At 40.2% G+C, this 17,203-nt stretch overlaps 2 protein-coding genes across 4 annotated transcripts in view; one reads left to right on the forward strand and one right to left on the reverse strand.

Moving 5' to 3' along the window:
* The first annotated feature begins 803 nt into the window (after positions 1-803).
* Positions 804-4,892, forward strand: KLHL34 (kelch like family member 34). Its single transcript, XM_075913329.2, has one exon. It carries the CDS (start codon positions 1,598-1,600, stop codon positions 3,350-3,352), a length of 1,755 nt encoding a protein of 584 aa, XP_075769444.1. The 5' UTR covers positions 804-1,597; the 3' UTR covers positions 3,353-4,892.
* A 1,228-nt stretch (positions 4,893-6,120) lies between these two features.
* CNKSR2 (connector enhancer of kinase suppressor of Ras 2) overlaps positions 6,121-17,203 on the reverse strand; it is a 372,258-nt gene continuing 361,175 nt past the window's right edge. For all 3 annotated transcript variants that reach the window (XM_075913326.2, XM_075913323.2, XM_075913322.2), the window contains 2 exons: positions 9,385-9,581; positions 6,121-6,963 (listed from right to left, as the gene is read on the reverse strand). In XM_075913326.2, coding sequence (XP_075769441.1) covers positions 6,748-6,963; positions 9,385-9,581 — 413 coding nt within the window. In that variant the 3' untranslated portion in view covers positions 6,121-6,747. The remainder of the gene's footprint in view (positions 6,964-9,384; positions 9,582-17,203) is intronic.

The raw sequence follows: 17,203 nt of genomic DNA on the forward strand, positions 1-17,203 counted from the left end.
ACTGCAGCTGGTAATCATCTTCATTCCCATTATGGAGGTTTTACCTAGCACTAAGGTAACAATGTGAAAACAAACCCACCAAGAAAATGACACACTGCAATCAGATGTGGGATTCCACAGAGGATGAATAGAAATTATAGCATATAAGCCACTCAGATGCTGAGCAACTTTACCTGTGGATGACAGCAAAGGACAGCTCCAGAGACTGTTGTTCCATGAGGCAGCTGGATGCTCAACTTTGTCACTTTGTAAGCCTGGAGTGTTTTGGAAGGAAGAGTGTGAAAAGGAGGTGCCTGCTTGTTGTCAGTCCAGTATTTCAGAGCCTCCACTCAGGATTACTCAAAGAAAATTAAAGTCTCAAGAGACCAAGCTATGTAGCTCATCCACACCTCCTTTCCCAGTAGGAATTGGATCCCAGAAAGCTTAGGTGAGAAATCAGATAATCCTTCATTTGTACTTAATTAGAACAAACTCAAAGTGGAAAAGCTAATATAGTTAGCTATAGACTATCCACTGGACTTCAGGGGGGATTGTTTCTAGCTGGTAATAGATGCCAATTCTCCTCTATAAACAGAGTTCAGTTTACTATGACATAACGTGGGATCTATTTTTGTCACCACTTCACACAAATGTGTTACTCTCGTGATTTCCATTCAGGTCATTCAATGACAGATGCTTTGGCTCAGATCTGTTCATAAAACTACTAGATTCTTCCCCCTCCCTATCATTCTCCCCAGCCGAATTCAGCTTTCGGACAGCTATGACACGGAGCTTGTGTTTGCATTCTATTCTGGTAGGTGTGAGTTACTGTGATACCATTTAAACCAAAGGGCTCAGAAATGCATGTCAAATTAAACCAGTGACTAATCACGGTATTTTGCCTCTCTTTCTCCCTGCAGGCACAAGATTTATATGTTCAGAAAGCCCTTTTGCTCTAATCCCTGGATACTGATTTGATCTTCAGCCCAGATGTCCTATCACAGTGAGAGAAGAGCACCAAAAGCGGTCTGTTGTCCCATCGTCAGTGCGATCTAAACTTATCTAAGTTTGAAATACAAACAAGGCTCAGACAGAAAAAGCAACGGCAAAAGTTCTCCTCATCGCTTCCCCCCCCCCCTCCCCATCTGTTCCTGCTCAATGCCATGCACTGGCAGCCACCGAAGATCTATTTAATCAGCCTGCAGAGGAAGAAGGAGTGTTAGAGACGTCTGAGCCGACAAAAAATTCCTCTTGTAAAAGCTGTCATCTAGCTCCCACCTCTGTCACATGATGGCCAGCCAAGCAGTAGTTCTCCGCAGCTGTGGACCTTCCATCCTCCTGCATGAAAGGGAAGCGAGAAAAGTAAGCATCCCGAGGCTGATACTAGATTCGGCTGTTTCCTCATTGAACGAATGCATTTAATTCACTGCAAGTGCACTAAGATAGCCTGCTAGGCTGGGAAAGGGCCTGATTTTTTTCTGCTGGGTTTTTCTTTAAGAGCTGGAGGCTCTGATGGGCATTCTTACAAAGGAACCTACAAGGTGATTCGTGCAACTGTTTTAACCAGTAGTTGCATTTTAATTGTAATAAATTAGCTTAAAGCATCGTATTATGCACCATGAGTTATTTCCTGGCCTACTGCAAAGCACACTGCAATACTGTGCTCTCCCAGTACCAAATGCTTAGAGCTGAAGGCTTGATGTGTGATATTTTACTGAAGGTGAAGGAAAATGAGTTTCCTGCACACAAGTCTCTGCTGGCCTGTTCCAGTGATTATTTCAGGGCTATGTTCAAAAGCTATACAAAAGAATCCAAAGCCAGTGTCATTCACCTGCAAGTCATCTCACCCACTGGTCTCCAGCATGTCCTGGATTTCATTTATACCTCCTGGTTGCCCCTTTCTTTTGAGAATCTGGAGGACACTCTGGAAGCTGCCAGTTACTTGCAAGTGACTGAGGCTATTGACCTGTGCAATCAGTACTTGGTTAACAACCTTACCCTGGAAAACTGCTGTTTTTCTGCCAACATTGCCACAAAGTTCTATCTTCCAGATGCACTGTCAGTGACAGGAAAATACATCATTAGTAATCTCTGGAAACTTTTGGATTTGCATTTCATGGAGCTGCTCTTATTGAACTTCAGATCGCTGATGGCAGTGGTTGAATCATCTGATGTCCCTATGGTGAAGGAATCCTGTTTGCTGGACCTCGTGCTCATGTGGCTGAAGCATGATAAGTCCAGGTTGACTCTCACAAGCAACCTTTTAGAACATATAAGATTTGGTCTCATCCCCGTGGAAGATCTGAGAAAGGTCTACACACAGGCCGATGTTTCTCTCACGACACCTATTAAATGCTTGATCATAAAAGCAATAAACTACCATTCGCTAGTTTTTAAACAACCCATTCTGCAGGATAAGTATAGCACCCTGAGAAACCAGAAAACACGCATTATCCTAGTAGGAGGAGGAACGGCAAGTGAGGGGCTGGTCAGTGATGTGATGGCCTTTGATGTTTACAATCACAAATGGAGAACTCTAACGCAGGTGCAGGACAGAGTACAGAACCACTGCATGTGTGTGATTGGAAATTACCTATATGTGCTGGGTGGGGAAATCGAAGATTTGCAAAGTGACAGGAAAAGCACCAGATTCTCAGTTACAAACAAGGTCCATCGTTATGATCCAAGATTTAACAAATGGACACAAACCACAGAAATGCTTGAAAAGAGATGCCAATTTTCTTGCTGCATCTTAGACAACAACATTTTTGCAATTGGTGGTAGAGGTGAGAATGGGTCGCTGCATTCATCTGTTGAAGTCTATAACATTAGCAGAGATAGATGGACAAAGGCTACAGAATTGCCGTGCAAGATGCATGGCCAGGCCAGCACGGTTTGCAAGAACACGATCTACATCTCAGGTGGCAAATACACCGCTCAAACCAACACAAGTAAGGATGTGTACTCTTTGAGCAGCATAGAAGGGCAGTGGATAAAGCAAGCCTCCATGAGCATTGCTCGATTTGGGCACCACATGGCAACGATCAGAGAAGCCATCTACACATTTTTAGGACTTTATGAGCCATTCTCTGAGATAGAAAGATATGACCCCATCCCAAACCAGTGGACTCGTTTAAAGCCACTGGTCTATGACCGGTTTTGCTATGGTCTGGCTGTGGTGGAGGAAACAGCACTTCTCATTGGGGGAAAAAAATGGCAAGACTCACAGGAGGTCCCAACCCAAGATGTGGTGGGTTATGACATTGACAACGACTGCTGGGAAGAGATTTGCAAGCTTCCTTTACCTTGGTATGGATTGCAGTGTGCTGTGCTACAACTGTCAGAATTGCCAGAAATGAAGGACATCCAATAATACTCCTGTCAAACTGCTGAGTCAACGCTTTCGTTAACTCACCCTTAGAGACAGTACAGCAGGGGCTGCCCCAGAGGAAAAAAGACATCTGCAACTGCACTAACCACAACAGAGTTGAGGTTTTGCTTTAGAAAGCACCCCACACAGCGCTTATGAATAGGATACCTGGCATTTCCATGAGAGGAAGATGCTGTGACCTGTACAAGCGAAGACAGGTATTTGCCAATGACAGATGGGGCAAGTAGCCCATCCTGCAAGGACAATGTAGAGGAGTGCCAATGTTGTCCTTTGGAAACATTTATCATCAATCTAAAGTCAGATTTTCCAAGGGTTAAAAATGTAATCCCTCTATTTTTTTAATTAAAGGTCATTTTCCCAGATGGTAGGTGGTATTGAATTTTCTACTAAAGCTAAGCAAAGCAAAATGAATGTGAAATATTTAAAGATCAGAAAATTATTGCCTGCAACAGCTTTAATAAGTAACACTTAGAGGATAGTATTATTTGAGTAAATAGCTAAGTGAGAGTGCTAATCAGTAAGAAATTACTGCATTGAGAAGAGGGATTGGATAAAATGTAGCCTTAATTATGGTTATATATTAACCAATTGATTGCTTGATATAGGAAGCAAACCAGAGGGGAGCGACCTTTCTGTAAAATAGCTTTTGTTATGGCATGCCCATCAGAGTGGGGTTTTAAAGTGTGCACAGTATTTTCATAGTACATATTTGCAGTATCAAAACTGAGGCAGCCAGTTCTGAATGGGTATACTTATTTAAAGGTACAGCGGAACATGCAACAATTGTTGCTATATTCCGCTTCCTAAGTGAGTACATCCTGTGTCCTGCTGGATAATGATGATCATGTTGAAGATGAAATTCTTTTTAACTGTTGAACCAATACATGAGAGGGAAAGGAAGTAATAAAAGCTTGATTTCTGTTAAGGACTAATAAGGAAAGAAAGTTAACTTGACTCTTTTTGAAATTCTGTATTAAGTGGCTGTACCAGAGAAAGCAATTGCCTCACTTTATGCTGGCAATGCTGACAGAGTAATAGGGAATGGATTGGGAGGACATTTTAAAGCACTTGGGCATGTAAAATGAAGTTATGTGACTAGATTCCAGAGCGTGATTAAAAATTTAATTTACTCAAAACAAATTTCATAAAGATTCATTTAAAAGCTACATTTATTTTACTTATTTTGCACTGTTCCCTTTCTAGCCTGAAAGTTAATATAGTAAAAATATATCTGTCAAAGAGCATTTAGTGTTGCCTTGAGAGAAGGTAGCACAACAAATAGGACAAATGTTCTCCTGTTTTTCATGCTCGACTATCTTAAATTGTAATATTTAATTTTCACCTTTCCAGCAATCAAGCTGACTTTTCTAAAGTAAAGTGCTGGCAGAATAGCTGTTGCATAGCAACAGATCCACATCATCTAAACTGCCTTAGTTTCAGCGAAGAATCAGCTACGTGATGTGCATATACATCCATCAGATATAAAGAATTTTTATATGAATATATTTACTTTTGGTCCAGTAAAACAATAACAAGAGTGTAAATGCTTGGAACAATAGTACAATTCATTTCAGGTCAAGCATTTTTGTTATGAGAAATATACAAAACTTCACAAATTTAATATACAAGTCAGTATTCATGCAGTAAATAAATGTCCAGTTTATACAAACAGATTCTTCTAAATGATACAAATATTACACTGGATCCAGAATTCCATACAAACATGAATATATGATTCGACAGCCATGTTGACTTGAATTAGAGTTATTTCAAATGGGCTGCAAAAGGCCACACCTCTGTACAATTGTGCAAAATCTGCAAAACATCTACAATCCAAAATGCAATTAAAAAAACTTCAAAACCAATAAATGGAGAGACACTTCTCCTTTCTTGCCTTCATCCCAATAACAAAGCTAACTACCAGTAAACATCCGAGCTCTTAAAATTTAATTACATTCACTGAGCTCGACAGGCAACGGTCTAAAGCTGGTTCAGTGAACAACTTATGGTAAGGACTACTAAGAGGGGCTTTTCCATTTGTTATGAGTATTATCAAACCATGTCATGACTCTTAACTTATGCAGCAAAACATTAAAAAGCAGCATAAATATTTTGTCATACTCTGTTCACTTTTCATAAACATTAAGCTGGTAAAAGATAAATACACGATTTAGGATTTCCCTCCTCAGTGCCCATTTCGGGGCTTGTGCATAAGTCTAAGTACATGCTTCACTCCTCTTCCCTGAATTATTTCCCATGTAGCTGAAACCTTATGTAAGATTAAAATATTTTATTTGGTTGTGAACTCAACAGAATTTGTAGACATCCTTCCCTTTTTGAAAGCAAAAGAGAGGCTTTTTAGTTCTCACCAGGTTTTCAAATTACAGTATATTCTTGACCTTGTTAATATCACATTTTTCCTGCATACAAAATGATGAATTGAACAGGTTAGAAAACAAGTAGGAGATTAGCTGAAAAATCCTATTTACTCCCTCTCTAGCATGCTACAGTTTGAAATCATTAAGTTGGAATCCTTTGCTTTAGCTATTTTTTTGGATGAGTTAAACATCTTTAATAAGCATGATCAAAGTCTGATTGCTGTTATTGCAAAAAGCTGCAAACAATCCTGATACCATCAGTGCAAGAACAATCACATTATTATTAATAATAAACCAACAATAAAATGAAGGGGGGATAAGATACAATTTGGTCTTAATTAAAACACAAACAAAGAAACTCATTTGCACTGATGATAAAGCTGTACCATAGATCTCTTACAAAAAAGTATTTGACAAATAATACCTGAAGTTTTGATACTTGAACTTGTGTTGGTAATTATTTCTATTTATTCTTATCCATTTATCTAAAGCTTTTCTGTTTTCATCAAAACTGAGAGATAATGCATTTCCCTTTTGTCTGTCAGTTAAGAAAATTCCTAGAGTTTTTCATTTAATATAAAAAAAGTTTTATTTTCTGCACAATAAAATAATACTGGAACTCCAAAAATGTAATGCAATACTGGAATTATATAGTATAAAATTACATTTTTAAAGAGATCATGTGATCTTCGGTCACAAAACCTTGATCTTGTAAAGGTTTCACCTTGATCCAAAATGTATTTTTTAAAATATATTTTTATTTATTAAAAACCATGTTCATTTGTTTTGCACAAGCTAAACACAAGCTGAGCATTGTAAGCATAAAAATATACAAATTCCCATTAAAGTCAATGGGATTGTCGACCATGTAAGGTTTACGTCACACAGCTGAGTAACATTAAAATATAATTTACCAGACCTCCCACGTATTGATAGAAAAACAACTTTATGCACTGAGTAAAAGATTGGAATGTAGTAAATTGACTAAAGAGAAAACATTTATACGTGCGTTTCAATGTACGAATGGGTGTGTGCTAAAGAGGCTATAAGTGCATCTACTTCAGAAGAGCCATTTATAGGGTCCCCTGGGTTACTGTTTTGACAGATATCCAAGAAGAGATCAAGGTACATTTGTTTCCATTCTTGAAAGTCTTTAGAGGTCAAATCTGGATTATTGAGAATCTTATCTATAATGGCTACCTCTCCTTCTCTGGCCTGTAAAAGAACAAAGAACAGAGAGGGATAATTGACTAACAAGAGCATCTCATAAATGCTGAACAACTTAACAAAAAGGGCAACAAGACATAAAGGTATTGGAAAAACGGGGGCACAGTGTGTCATTGATTTTAAGCCTCTTGAGGTCTACTTAAAAATGATGCTATCCATGGCTCAGGGTGTTGGCATCACTTGAGTTGCAGGGTTTCCCTTCTCATTACCCTTAGATCTGTTATGTAATAACAGCCCCCTTTCTATTTACTGTTAGCTGCTTTAGTTTCTAAGAAAATGTTTCACACTGCAAAGTGCCATCTGTTGACTTTTCTTGATTTCATGTTTGGGTGTGGGATGCAAACAGACGGCTTGTTATCCACCAGTATAGGGAGGCCTTTCAGCTGAGTTCTTCACTGTGGCATCTGAGCACTACATGCAAAAAACTAAGCACTGATGTTTTAAATAGATAACTATTCTTCATTAAAGATTATAAATACACACAGTAGGCCTGATACTCTGGCCCAGTGCAACTTCCTGCCACCATAAAGGAAATGATAACTCTGATTCGCAGCACAAGTAGACAAGGCTTGCAACAGCTTGAGATGAGCTAGCACGCTAAAGATAGCAATGGAGATATTGCACCTCCGGAGGTGGCTCAGGCTAGCTGCCTGACTCAGACCCAGGAGTTCAGGCAAGCTTGGCCTTTGGCAGCTAGACCAAGCCACAGCATCCACACAGCTAATTTTAGCATGCTAGTTCGAGCTGAGCTAGCATCAGGCTGTCTACTGGCTTTGGGAATCACACCTCCCAGTTGCCATGTAGACATTCCCAAAGGGGTCAGAACCCTGCCGGATCTCCTCTGCAAGTTCAAGGCCAGATTAGCCCACTTGTACCTACTCCCCTGCTGTCTGGAGTGCACACTGGAAGAAGGGGCGGGGCGGGGCGGGGCTGGGCTGGGCTGTGCTCCAACAAGCGTGGCTGGGGAAGGTCTCTGGAGGGGCCATAGCCAGCAGCTGTAGATCAGAGCAGGCTCCAGGCTTCCTTGCAGTTGCTCTACTCTGCTGCAAGCCAGGACAACTGGATGCAACCACATCAAACTTTAATAATATAATTAGAACCCAGGTTTACAGCATGAGGCCTTCTTGATAGTAGTGATTTGTCCATCAACGCCTTCTTCCTCCAGGAATCCTCATGGTCCCCACTGCTAATTTATCTGTTCCTCGATAACTCTATACATATGCTAAAGCTTTCTTCCTATATTCTGGTGAGGCTGATGGGTGTAGTTAAAAAATTGACCTGCTCAGTCTTTGGCTTGATATACTTTGAAGAGTCATGTTAGCAAGAGGTAGTACATTTAAAACACCATTGACATGTATAAAGCACTCTTCTTGTTCAGTGTGCTTTGCAAATTATAGCATATCAATGTTCCCCAAAGTAGCTACATATTCATTCTTGAGATAGGGAAACGGAGGCAAGAGTTGAGATTAGAACAGGGGAATTCCTGCTTTCCAGATCTGTGGTTAGAGTACCACACTGTGCTTCCCTGGTGCCATACGAAAAATCATGAGTATTCTGCACCTCCTCACTACTAGTCAGTGATCTTATACCTTCCCGGAGGAAGGACTGCCTTGTGATTTAAGAAGGAGAAAGACCTTAGTTCTGTTTCTGGCTCTTTCCCAAATTTCCTGTGTGAGATTTTGGGAGAGCCACTGGAAAGCCTTACTTTCCCCTTCTAAATCCTGACCCTGCAAAGCGTTACACATATGCTTAACCATAAATAGTATAAGTAGTGCTATTGTCTTCAGTGGGATTGCACTCACTATGAGTAAAGTTAAGCATCTGTGCAAATGTTTGCAGGACTGGGGCCATATGGAATGGAGATAATACTCTGTAAGTGCCTCTCAGGGGAGTTGGAAGATTTAATTTATTAATGTTGGTAAAGCGCACTCAGATGAAAGCTGCTACGAAAGGCCGGTGTATTTAGTATCTGGTGGCTTCAACTGTAGTAAGTTAAATTGAATAAAGATAACGGGACCTTAAGGAAGATCTAGCATAGGAGTGTCTATTGATTGCTGTGCTTTAAAGGAACATTCCTGATGTGATCTGGAATTGCATGCACTGTGATGTTCAAAGGGCCAGACAAGCATGTTAAAACTTCAAATTATAAATGCTCTGTTCTAAATGTAGGGGTTGTATCTGTCATTACTGCCATTTCTTTCTTAAATCTTTAAATCATGCAGAAAACAATCCCTCTTCCCCACAAGAAACTTTTCCTTAGTTTGGAGAACAGTATTTTGCCATGACTTTCTTTTGTTCTTTTTAGACAAAAGATTCAGACTGCCCTCCAGCTGAGTACAGTTAATTTTTGAATTCAGTAGGAGAAGATCCAACTTTTTGATGGTATTTCCCCACCCTCTATTCTCTCACCTTTAAAGTGCTTTTCAGAATTCGCAGTTGATGCAGTTTTTCATTGACTATTGGATCACTACATCTTTTTAAAAAAGACTTCTTGTACTCTAGCTTGGTGGAAATCCGATATTTTCCTAAAGGCGACAGACTGGCCTGTTCCAAGGCTCTGTACAAATCTTGCAAGGAGTCTGCTGGCTTTTCTTCTATAGTTTCAGCTTTTAAAAAAACCAAGAGAAAGGAACAGTGTATAATTAACATGGTTATTAAAAACCCATAAAAGCCTCCCTAAAAGCAGTATTTTTAACAAGACCAGAAAGGGATCATTTCACATCTAGGGAGAGTATTCCACATCTGCCAAAATCCATCCCCCCTCAAAAGTATTGTAAGTCAAACATTGCCTAAAGCTATTTTTCTCTCTAATTATTGCTTAAGAAAATCACTTCTAGATACGGTACTTTTCAAGAGAAACAAAAGCAAAACTTTTGACAATACAAAGCTTTCTACAATGCAGATAAAAAAAGATTACAGGGTATAAGTTTACTGTCATAATAGACACGCTAATTACAATTAACCATAACAGTAAATTCATAAGCTGTTACAAGAAATGAAAGCAATAGGAGCAGCCTACTAAATGAGAAGGGACTTCAGGTGAGAGATCCAACTGAAAAATAATCAGGGGAAGGACATTTCATGTTGTCTTGGTTTTTCCTTCAGGGGATACAAAAAGGATCTCAAAGTAAACATGTGCTACAGTTCAGGAGATGGTGGCTCCGTAGGATACTAGGGGAGAGTTTCTGTTTTGCTTATTCAATTGACATTAAACTTCCTTGGTCTTTTGTTCCTATTCATGCACATGTGAAAAAGCAATTAATGAGATCATCCATCCTTTGTGATACTTACTATCCCTTGTGATTCCTAAGTGTCAGCTGAAAATTAGGGTTCCGTTGCGTTAGGCACTGTACATAGACAGTCTGTACGTATAGTCTAAGTAGACCAGATACAACTGGGTGGGAGAAAGGATGAGCTGTTAATTTTGCCTGACTGAATTGCCTGTATATATTGTTTAAAAAATTATTGTTTGCAAAAGCATTAAAAGTTAAGACAGTATTAGAAAGTGAGGAGACCTCATTTCTTCCCCATCAGTAGGGCATGTTTTCCCACCCCAGCTTGCCCTGCCAATCTCCTCAACCTGCTCCTGAAAGTTGTTAGAGTGAGCTGGCCCTTCAGACTTAAGCACATGGCTGAAAATAAGCATACGAGTTAAGTGCCTTAAATGAGAGTACTCACTTGCTTAAGTACTCTGCTGAACTGGGGCTTCAGTCTCCAGGTGTACTCAGATGTTCGCTTTTCTACTAACACTACTGACAAAGATGCTAATTAGCGTAATGGTGATGGCAGCTTTTTGTGGCACATATGTGCCAACCACGAACTGGACTGAGACTAACGACTCATTTCACGGAGGCCAAACATCATGCAGGATAGTGACTACTCACCTAAGTCAGTTTCAAACAGAGGAGCTAGAAAAAAAGAATGGTCTCCCATAACAATTCTTACATTTATATTATGCTTTACATGTCAAATCACCTTATAATTACGCATATCAGTAGAAATCCTCAAAGATATGCACTCCTTCAACTCTTCTATACATTAACCCATGGGTTCTTAAACTTCATTGCACAGCAACTCCCTTTTGGCTACAAAAATTACAACATAATCCCTGGGGCGACCGAAACCCAAGCCAAAGTCTAATGTCCCAGGCAGAGAGGCCAAAGCCCAAAGGCCTCAGCAGGTAACCTGAGCCCAGCCATTGGCCCTGGGCAGTGGAGTCCCGGATGCTAGCAAATCTAAGCCAGTTTTGGAAATCCCATGAAAATGGGGTCCCAACCCACTTTGAGGTCCCGATCCACAATTTGAGAAGCACTACTTTAATCTATACACATTTTTTTTTAAACATGGTACAGGTGAGGAAGGAAACAGCTTTTCAACTGAGAGAGAGGTTTTGTCTTTGTAAAGAGCCTTTGGGTTGTTGCATGTTCTTTCACTGGACCTTTTACATATAATATCCTGCTTGGAGATGTACAGCCACTCATTTAATCACATATCGATGTGTGGGCAACATTTACAGACAAATCAAAATGACAAGATACCATCATCTCTTTTTTCTTTTCTATTCTAAAAATTGTTATTGTTAAAATAAAAGGAAAGGACTAAATAAGTGAACAACACCTCACTGGTCCAAATCCATTGTATTCTTGATTTTTATGTGAGTTTAGAAATGTCACTAGGCTGCAATTTTACAATTTCCATGAGATCTTACAGTGAATATTAACATTAATATGGTCCATAGATTCATGTCTGTTTGCATCTTCCAAGGTATAATTATATCAATCTAAGGTGCTATCTTCCTGGTATCTGAGTGATTTATAAAGAAGTCTGGATAAAGCTAGCTAAGTTTGATAGCAGATTACTTTGTCTGTTTTTCTCTTCTTTTTGTTCCTTTTTATTAAAAAAAAAAAAAGCATTTTTCTCCAGTCTCTTTCCTCCAGCAACAATTTTTGGTTCATACAACCATACTTTCCCCTCATAGGTGGTTAGTTGTTATTATAGGAAAACTATGCTGAAGAGATGAATTTTTATAATTTGGCCAAAAGGACAAGAAGCAATGGGTTTAAACTGCACCAAGGGAAGTTTATCTTGGACAGTGGGAAAAACTTCCTGTCAGGGTGATTAAACACTGAAATAAATTGCCTAGAGAGGTTGTGAAATCTCCATCACTGGAGATATTTCAGAGCAGGTTGGATAGACATCTATTGGGGATGATCTAGATGGTTCTTGATCCTGCCAGGAGGACAGGGGACTGAATTTAATAACCTCTCGAGGTCCCTTCCGATTCTAGTATTCTATGATTCTATGAAGTCAGAGTCAAAGGCATATTAATTTTTTATGGCAGGGTGTACTATGGCAATGGGCCAGTTACTAAGAAATCTCCCAACCCTATCATGCATTTCACAAATTACTGAAAATCTCAGCATTCCCAATAAGCAATTAAGATGCAGTCCCCAAAACAATTTAGGCTTAACCGATTTAGGGTTTTGAATAAGACCAGTACCTTAAATTCATCTGTAATTCTGGAGTTCCAAAAGCACAGGTGAAGTATTTGCATCAGCCTGTTTTACTAAGTAGTCAATCTGCCACTGTCAACACTGAATGAAGCTCTCCAGGGCTGTCACATTCATATTATGATAAAAAATTGTACAGGAACTGAACCTAGAAATCATCACTGAATCTGTGAAAGGGCAGGAGTGGGAGCCTGCTCAATGATTTAAGAAAGGGAAAACTTTCTGGCTGGCTGAAAAATGGCATATTTGGTAGCAGGAGCTATCCAGATATTGGCAACAATGAAGAGTCCAGAAGGTCCTGTGTGCACCCCATCCTGACAACTGGCATACTCAAAACATAGTAACATGGTGTTAACCAATTCTTGGAAATATTTCCCCTCTATCCACATACCTCACTTCTATCTGGTATGATTGTATCTTCATCCAGGCACTGATGTCACTTAGGTACTAGGATAGTCATTTGAATATAGGAGTAGGACCAGGCTTTGGTGTGAACGATGGGACAGTGAGGAAAAAAGAGAGCCAGTGAGGTGGCTATAAACTTTTAGGATTTGCTCTGAATTTAGGCCCCTTTGTTAGTGGTATCAGATAACTTTGCAGAGGCTACAACATCACCTTATTCCAGTGGAATGCTCTTGCACCCCAGGAAAAGATAAAGACGACAGCACTACTCTTTGGGACAGGAGTTGCCCCTCAATCCATTTCTGAGTGAGAGTATGCACTTAATAACTTTATTTTAAAGCTTCACCCCAAATTTGTAAAAGCTGGTGAAACCTTCAGCTAACTGGCTAACATCCACAGGTTTAAAGATGAACTGCAAATATATTTTTTAAATACCTAAATCTTGTTAAAGCTTCCAAAGACGTTTAAAAATATGCAAGCTGTGAAGGAATCAATTCTCCTTTCCTCGTTATTCCATGGCAAAGGATGAGGGACAGGGGTGACATTTCATGGACAGTTAAATATTAACATGGCAGTCCAAGCACCAACACCAGGGTTTGAAGCCATTTCTCCACTCTGGGTTCCTAAAAGAAAAGTTCCTGAGGGAGGGTAGGCCGAACTCCCTCTTCTCCTTCACTTCCTTTCCTGAGGGCAACCACCCTCATGGTAACAACCATGTTGTCATGCTGTTGAAGATATTTGTTGTTTGCTTTTGCACGGTGTGAAAGATTGACCCCTTTCCAACTGAGCTATCTCTTTTCCCTTCAATTTCTTTTCTTTTTTTTTGTCTCCAAGGCAGGTGCAGTTCTCTGGAACTGTCATGGGAGCTGAGGGTTTGCTCTTGGATGGCTCTTATAATTAGAAGCTTCCAGCTCCTTATCTCCCAGTTTGAGACACAAAGTGTTTCAAAATGGCAATTAGGCAACCATAGCAGCTGATTTAGGCACACAGGGCTCTGACTGTGGGGATATTTAGTTGCAGTGTAGATGTATGTATTTTCCTCCAGGGTAGATTGGCAGAGACCCTGGAGGTTTTTTGCCTTCCTCTGTAGCATGGGGCACAGATCACAGCTAGAGGATTCTCTGCATCTTGGGGCCTTCAAAGTATTTGAAGGCTTCAATATCTGAGACATAGGTGAGAGGATTATTCTAAGAGGGGTGGGTGAGATTCTGTGGCCTGCACTGTGCAGGGGGTCAGACTAGATGATCATAATGGTCCCTTCTGACCTTAAAGTCTATGAGTCTATGAGACTTCCATTGGCTTCCGTTTAAAGTTTACAACCAAGGGGAGCCGTGGGAAGTGGTATGGCCTGGGATGGCACTTCCTGCGGCTCCCCTTGGCTGGAAATAGCGAGACGATGGGAGCTGTGAGGCTCTGTGGCTTTGGATCCTTTAGGTAAACAAAGCAGTGCAGACCTGCTAGCAGCTTTCCCAAAGTGGCCCACTTTGAGACTCACTGGCAGTGGGAAATAGATGTTATGGACAGAATCTTAGAAAACTCAGAATCCTGAGCATAGATTTCTCTTCACTCCTCTAATCTTAGTCTTTATAGTTTAATTTTCTTCAGAAGCTTTCCATATTATTATATCAGCATATCATTGTATTAAACCTTCCATTAGTCCTCTGTGCCACTATGGACCCATGAAGCTTTTGCAGTTATGTAAGATACCAGAAGAACTACAGATGACATCCAATGCTAGTAACACAAAGCATCTGTGCAATGGTAACACAACACCATCAGCCCTCAACTTTGTCACCCACCAGGCTTAGTATGCAGGTGTTTCAAGGATCTCCTTTTCAGGCTCATAGGCTTTGAAGCACCCATTAATCATATTTCTTCCGTTCTTCCCTATTTCATTAAGATTCTTCTCATCATCTATGGTTCCTCTTTTCTTTTGGCTTGCCAGCCATCTGAGCAAATCTTCAGTATTTTTGGGAAAGAGAGCTTCTGCTGTTGGCAGGGTTTCAAGATAGCTGACTCTTTTTATTTCCTTTTTGTGGCTGCATCCCTTTGCTCCATTCTCCTCCACCTGTCTTCTATCCTTCAGTCTCGCTACATCATTTTCTTCTCCAAAGAATTAGATGTTTTGCTTTACTAACTTTACTACTCAGTTAAATGCTACATCCAGCTATTCAGCCCCTCAAATGTTTAGCCTCTGCTCACCTGTTATTAATGGTGCCCTGGAACAAAAATTATCACCTTCTGGAAATCCTCAGAAAGCTAAACTCTAGCCTTACTGGTTTCTATGTCACAGAATGAGTAATGTGAAAATGATCAAACTGAAATTCCCATGCACCACGAAAATCTAAATTCCCATTTTCTTTCCTTTTGAGGATATCAGACTCTCTGGCTGAGAAACCAGCTTAGCTAAACTTTCCTGGAATCTTGGGGAGGTAAATTTATTAGAGCACATCACTAATTATATAAGTGAACAGTCACCTACCCCCCCTGAAAATCAAAGGTTTCTTTTAAATTTACAGCACAGCTTTGAAAATTCACCTTAAACACCTGGAAACTGAGCCATGAAAGTTCTTATACCTGTTCATGGTTGCTAGTGAGAGCCATGCCAGGGACAAGGGTGGATTTCTGGCCACAGATAGTGGACAGGTTGGGAGTATTAGATAATAGAAGTCTTGACCTTCCATTTGCCCCCTTTCAATAATCTCTCTTCCTTTCTAGTTTGCCCTCTTGACACTGAAGGCATGTGAACACTAAAAGGTGTTTGTTTACCACCTATTAACTAACAGACTGTAGCTAACATATGATAAACCCCAAATGCTGGCAGGGTACTTTGTTATGTTGGCAGGTTGAAATCAACACTAGGTGCCTGGGATTTAGCTAATACATCATAAGCAAACATATGAATTCCTAATGAAGACAAGGCCTAACACATGACTTGGTTCCTTTATTCAAAATGCCCAAACCCTTGCTCATTCAGGAGTGTAAGGATGTCAGGCTCGGAGTGGGAAAGGACCCGTGCAAAGAAGGCAATTGGAAAAGAGTAGGAGAGCAGAGCGAGATGGCATTTTGCTTGAGAGCATCTTTTAGTGTTCAACAAAAGAAGGGACAAAAGAAGTGAAATGGGAGGGATCACATTTTTTCTAGAGAAGGGTGAGCAAAAAGGCATAAGGAGAGGGAAGGTGGGCCTCTATTGGGTTGGAGGGATGGAGAGACACTGAAGAGAGGTAACCTTAGTTCTCAGTGTAAAATGCCAGAGTACAATAAATTCTTCTTAGGTGTTCTAAGGGTTAATGCTCATGTAATAGGGATTTTAAGGTAAGTTTATATTACACCAATAGGGAAAAATTATTTATAATGCAAATAAATGGGAATTTAAAGAGTTTCAACATCTATTTAGATAGAAGACAGGCAGAATGGGTATTCTCTCTCTCTCTCTCTCTAAGAAAGTAAGGACTTTTTTCTATTACAATAAGAGTGCATCTACACAGCAAGGCTTAACTCGAAATAAGCTACGCAAACTGAACTACCTCAACTGCATAGCTTATTTTGAAACAGCTTATTTCGAAATTGGGAGCATCTACACATCACTTATTTCGAAAGACAGCACTCTTCCTCTGACTTCCCCTACTCCTCGTACAATGAGGGTTACAGGAGTCGGAGTAAGAAGTCCTCCAGATCAACAGTATTTCAACATTATATCGAAATAACTGCCTGGCTGTGTAGATGCGGACTAAGTTATTTCAAAATAATGCTAATAATGTTGCTGTGTAGACATACCCTAAAACACCTGTGGCCCATGATTCAGGCTCGCAGGACTCAGGATATGGGACTATCAAATTGTAGTGTAGATGTTCAGGCTCAGGGTGAAGAGAAGGGGAGGGCCAAGAGCCTATGTTTCAGCCTGATCCTGAATGTCTACACTGCACTTTGAGAGCACTCAAGAGCCCAAGTCAGCTGACAGGTCAGCCTAAGGTGTTTTGATGCAATGTAATGTAGTCTTGCTCTAAGCCAAAAGCAGAGAACCACTCAAACCAGCACAAGGTAAAGTTTTAGGGGACGACTCCATCTGCACAGCTGTCTGCTCCATATGAAGTCACCCCCGTGGAGCACATTTATAAATGAAGTCATAGTTAGATTGAAAAACAGCTCCTAATAGAAGAGCAATGTAGCTCCCATGGCTGATTACTAAGAAAGAACAACTGGCACAGTATTTAAGTACAGCACAGAATAGGCAGGATGTAAAATGAGATGCAATCCTGGTCTTCATGGAAAGCAAAGATTAATGAACTGGTCAGCATGATTTAGGGCAGATTCCT

Source organism: Pelodiscus sinensis, chromosome 1 (assembly GCF_052426305.1).
Source record: "Pelodiscus sinensis isolate ZL-2025 chromosome 1, ASM5242630v1, whole genome shotgun sequence".
Lineage (NCBI taxonomy): Eukaryota > Metazoa > Chordata > Testudines > Trionychidae > Pelodiscus > Pelodiscus sinensis.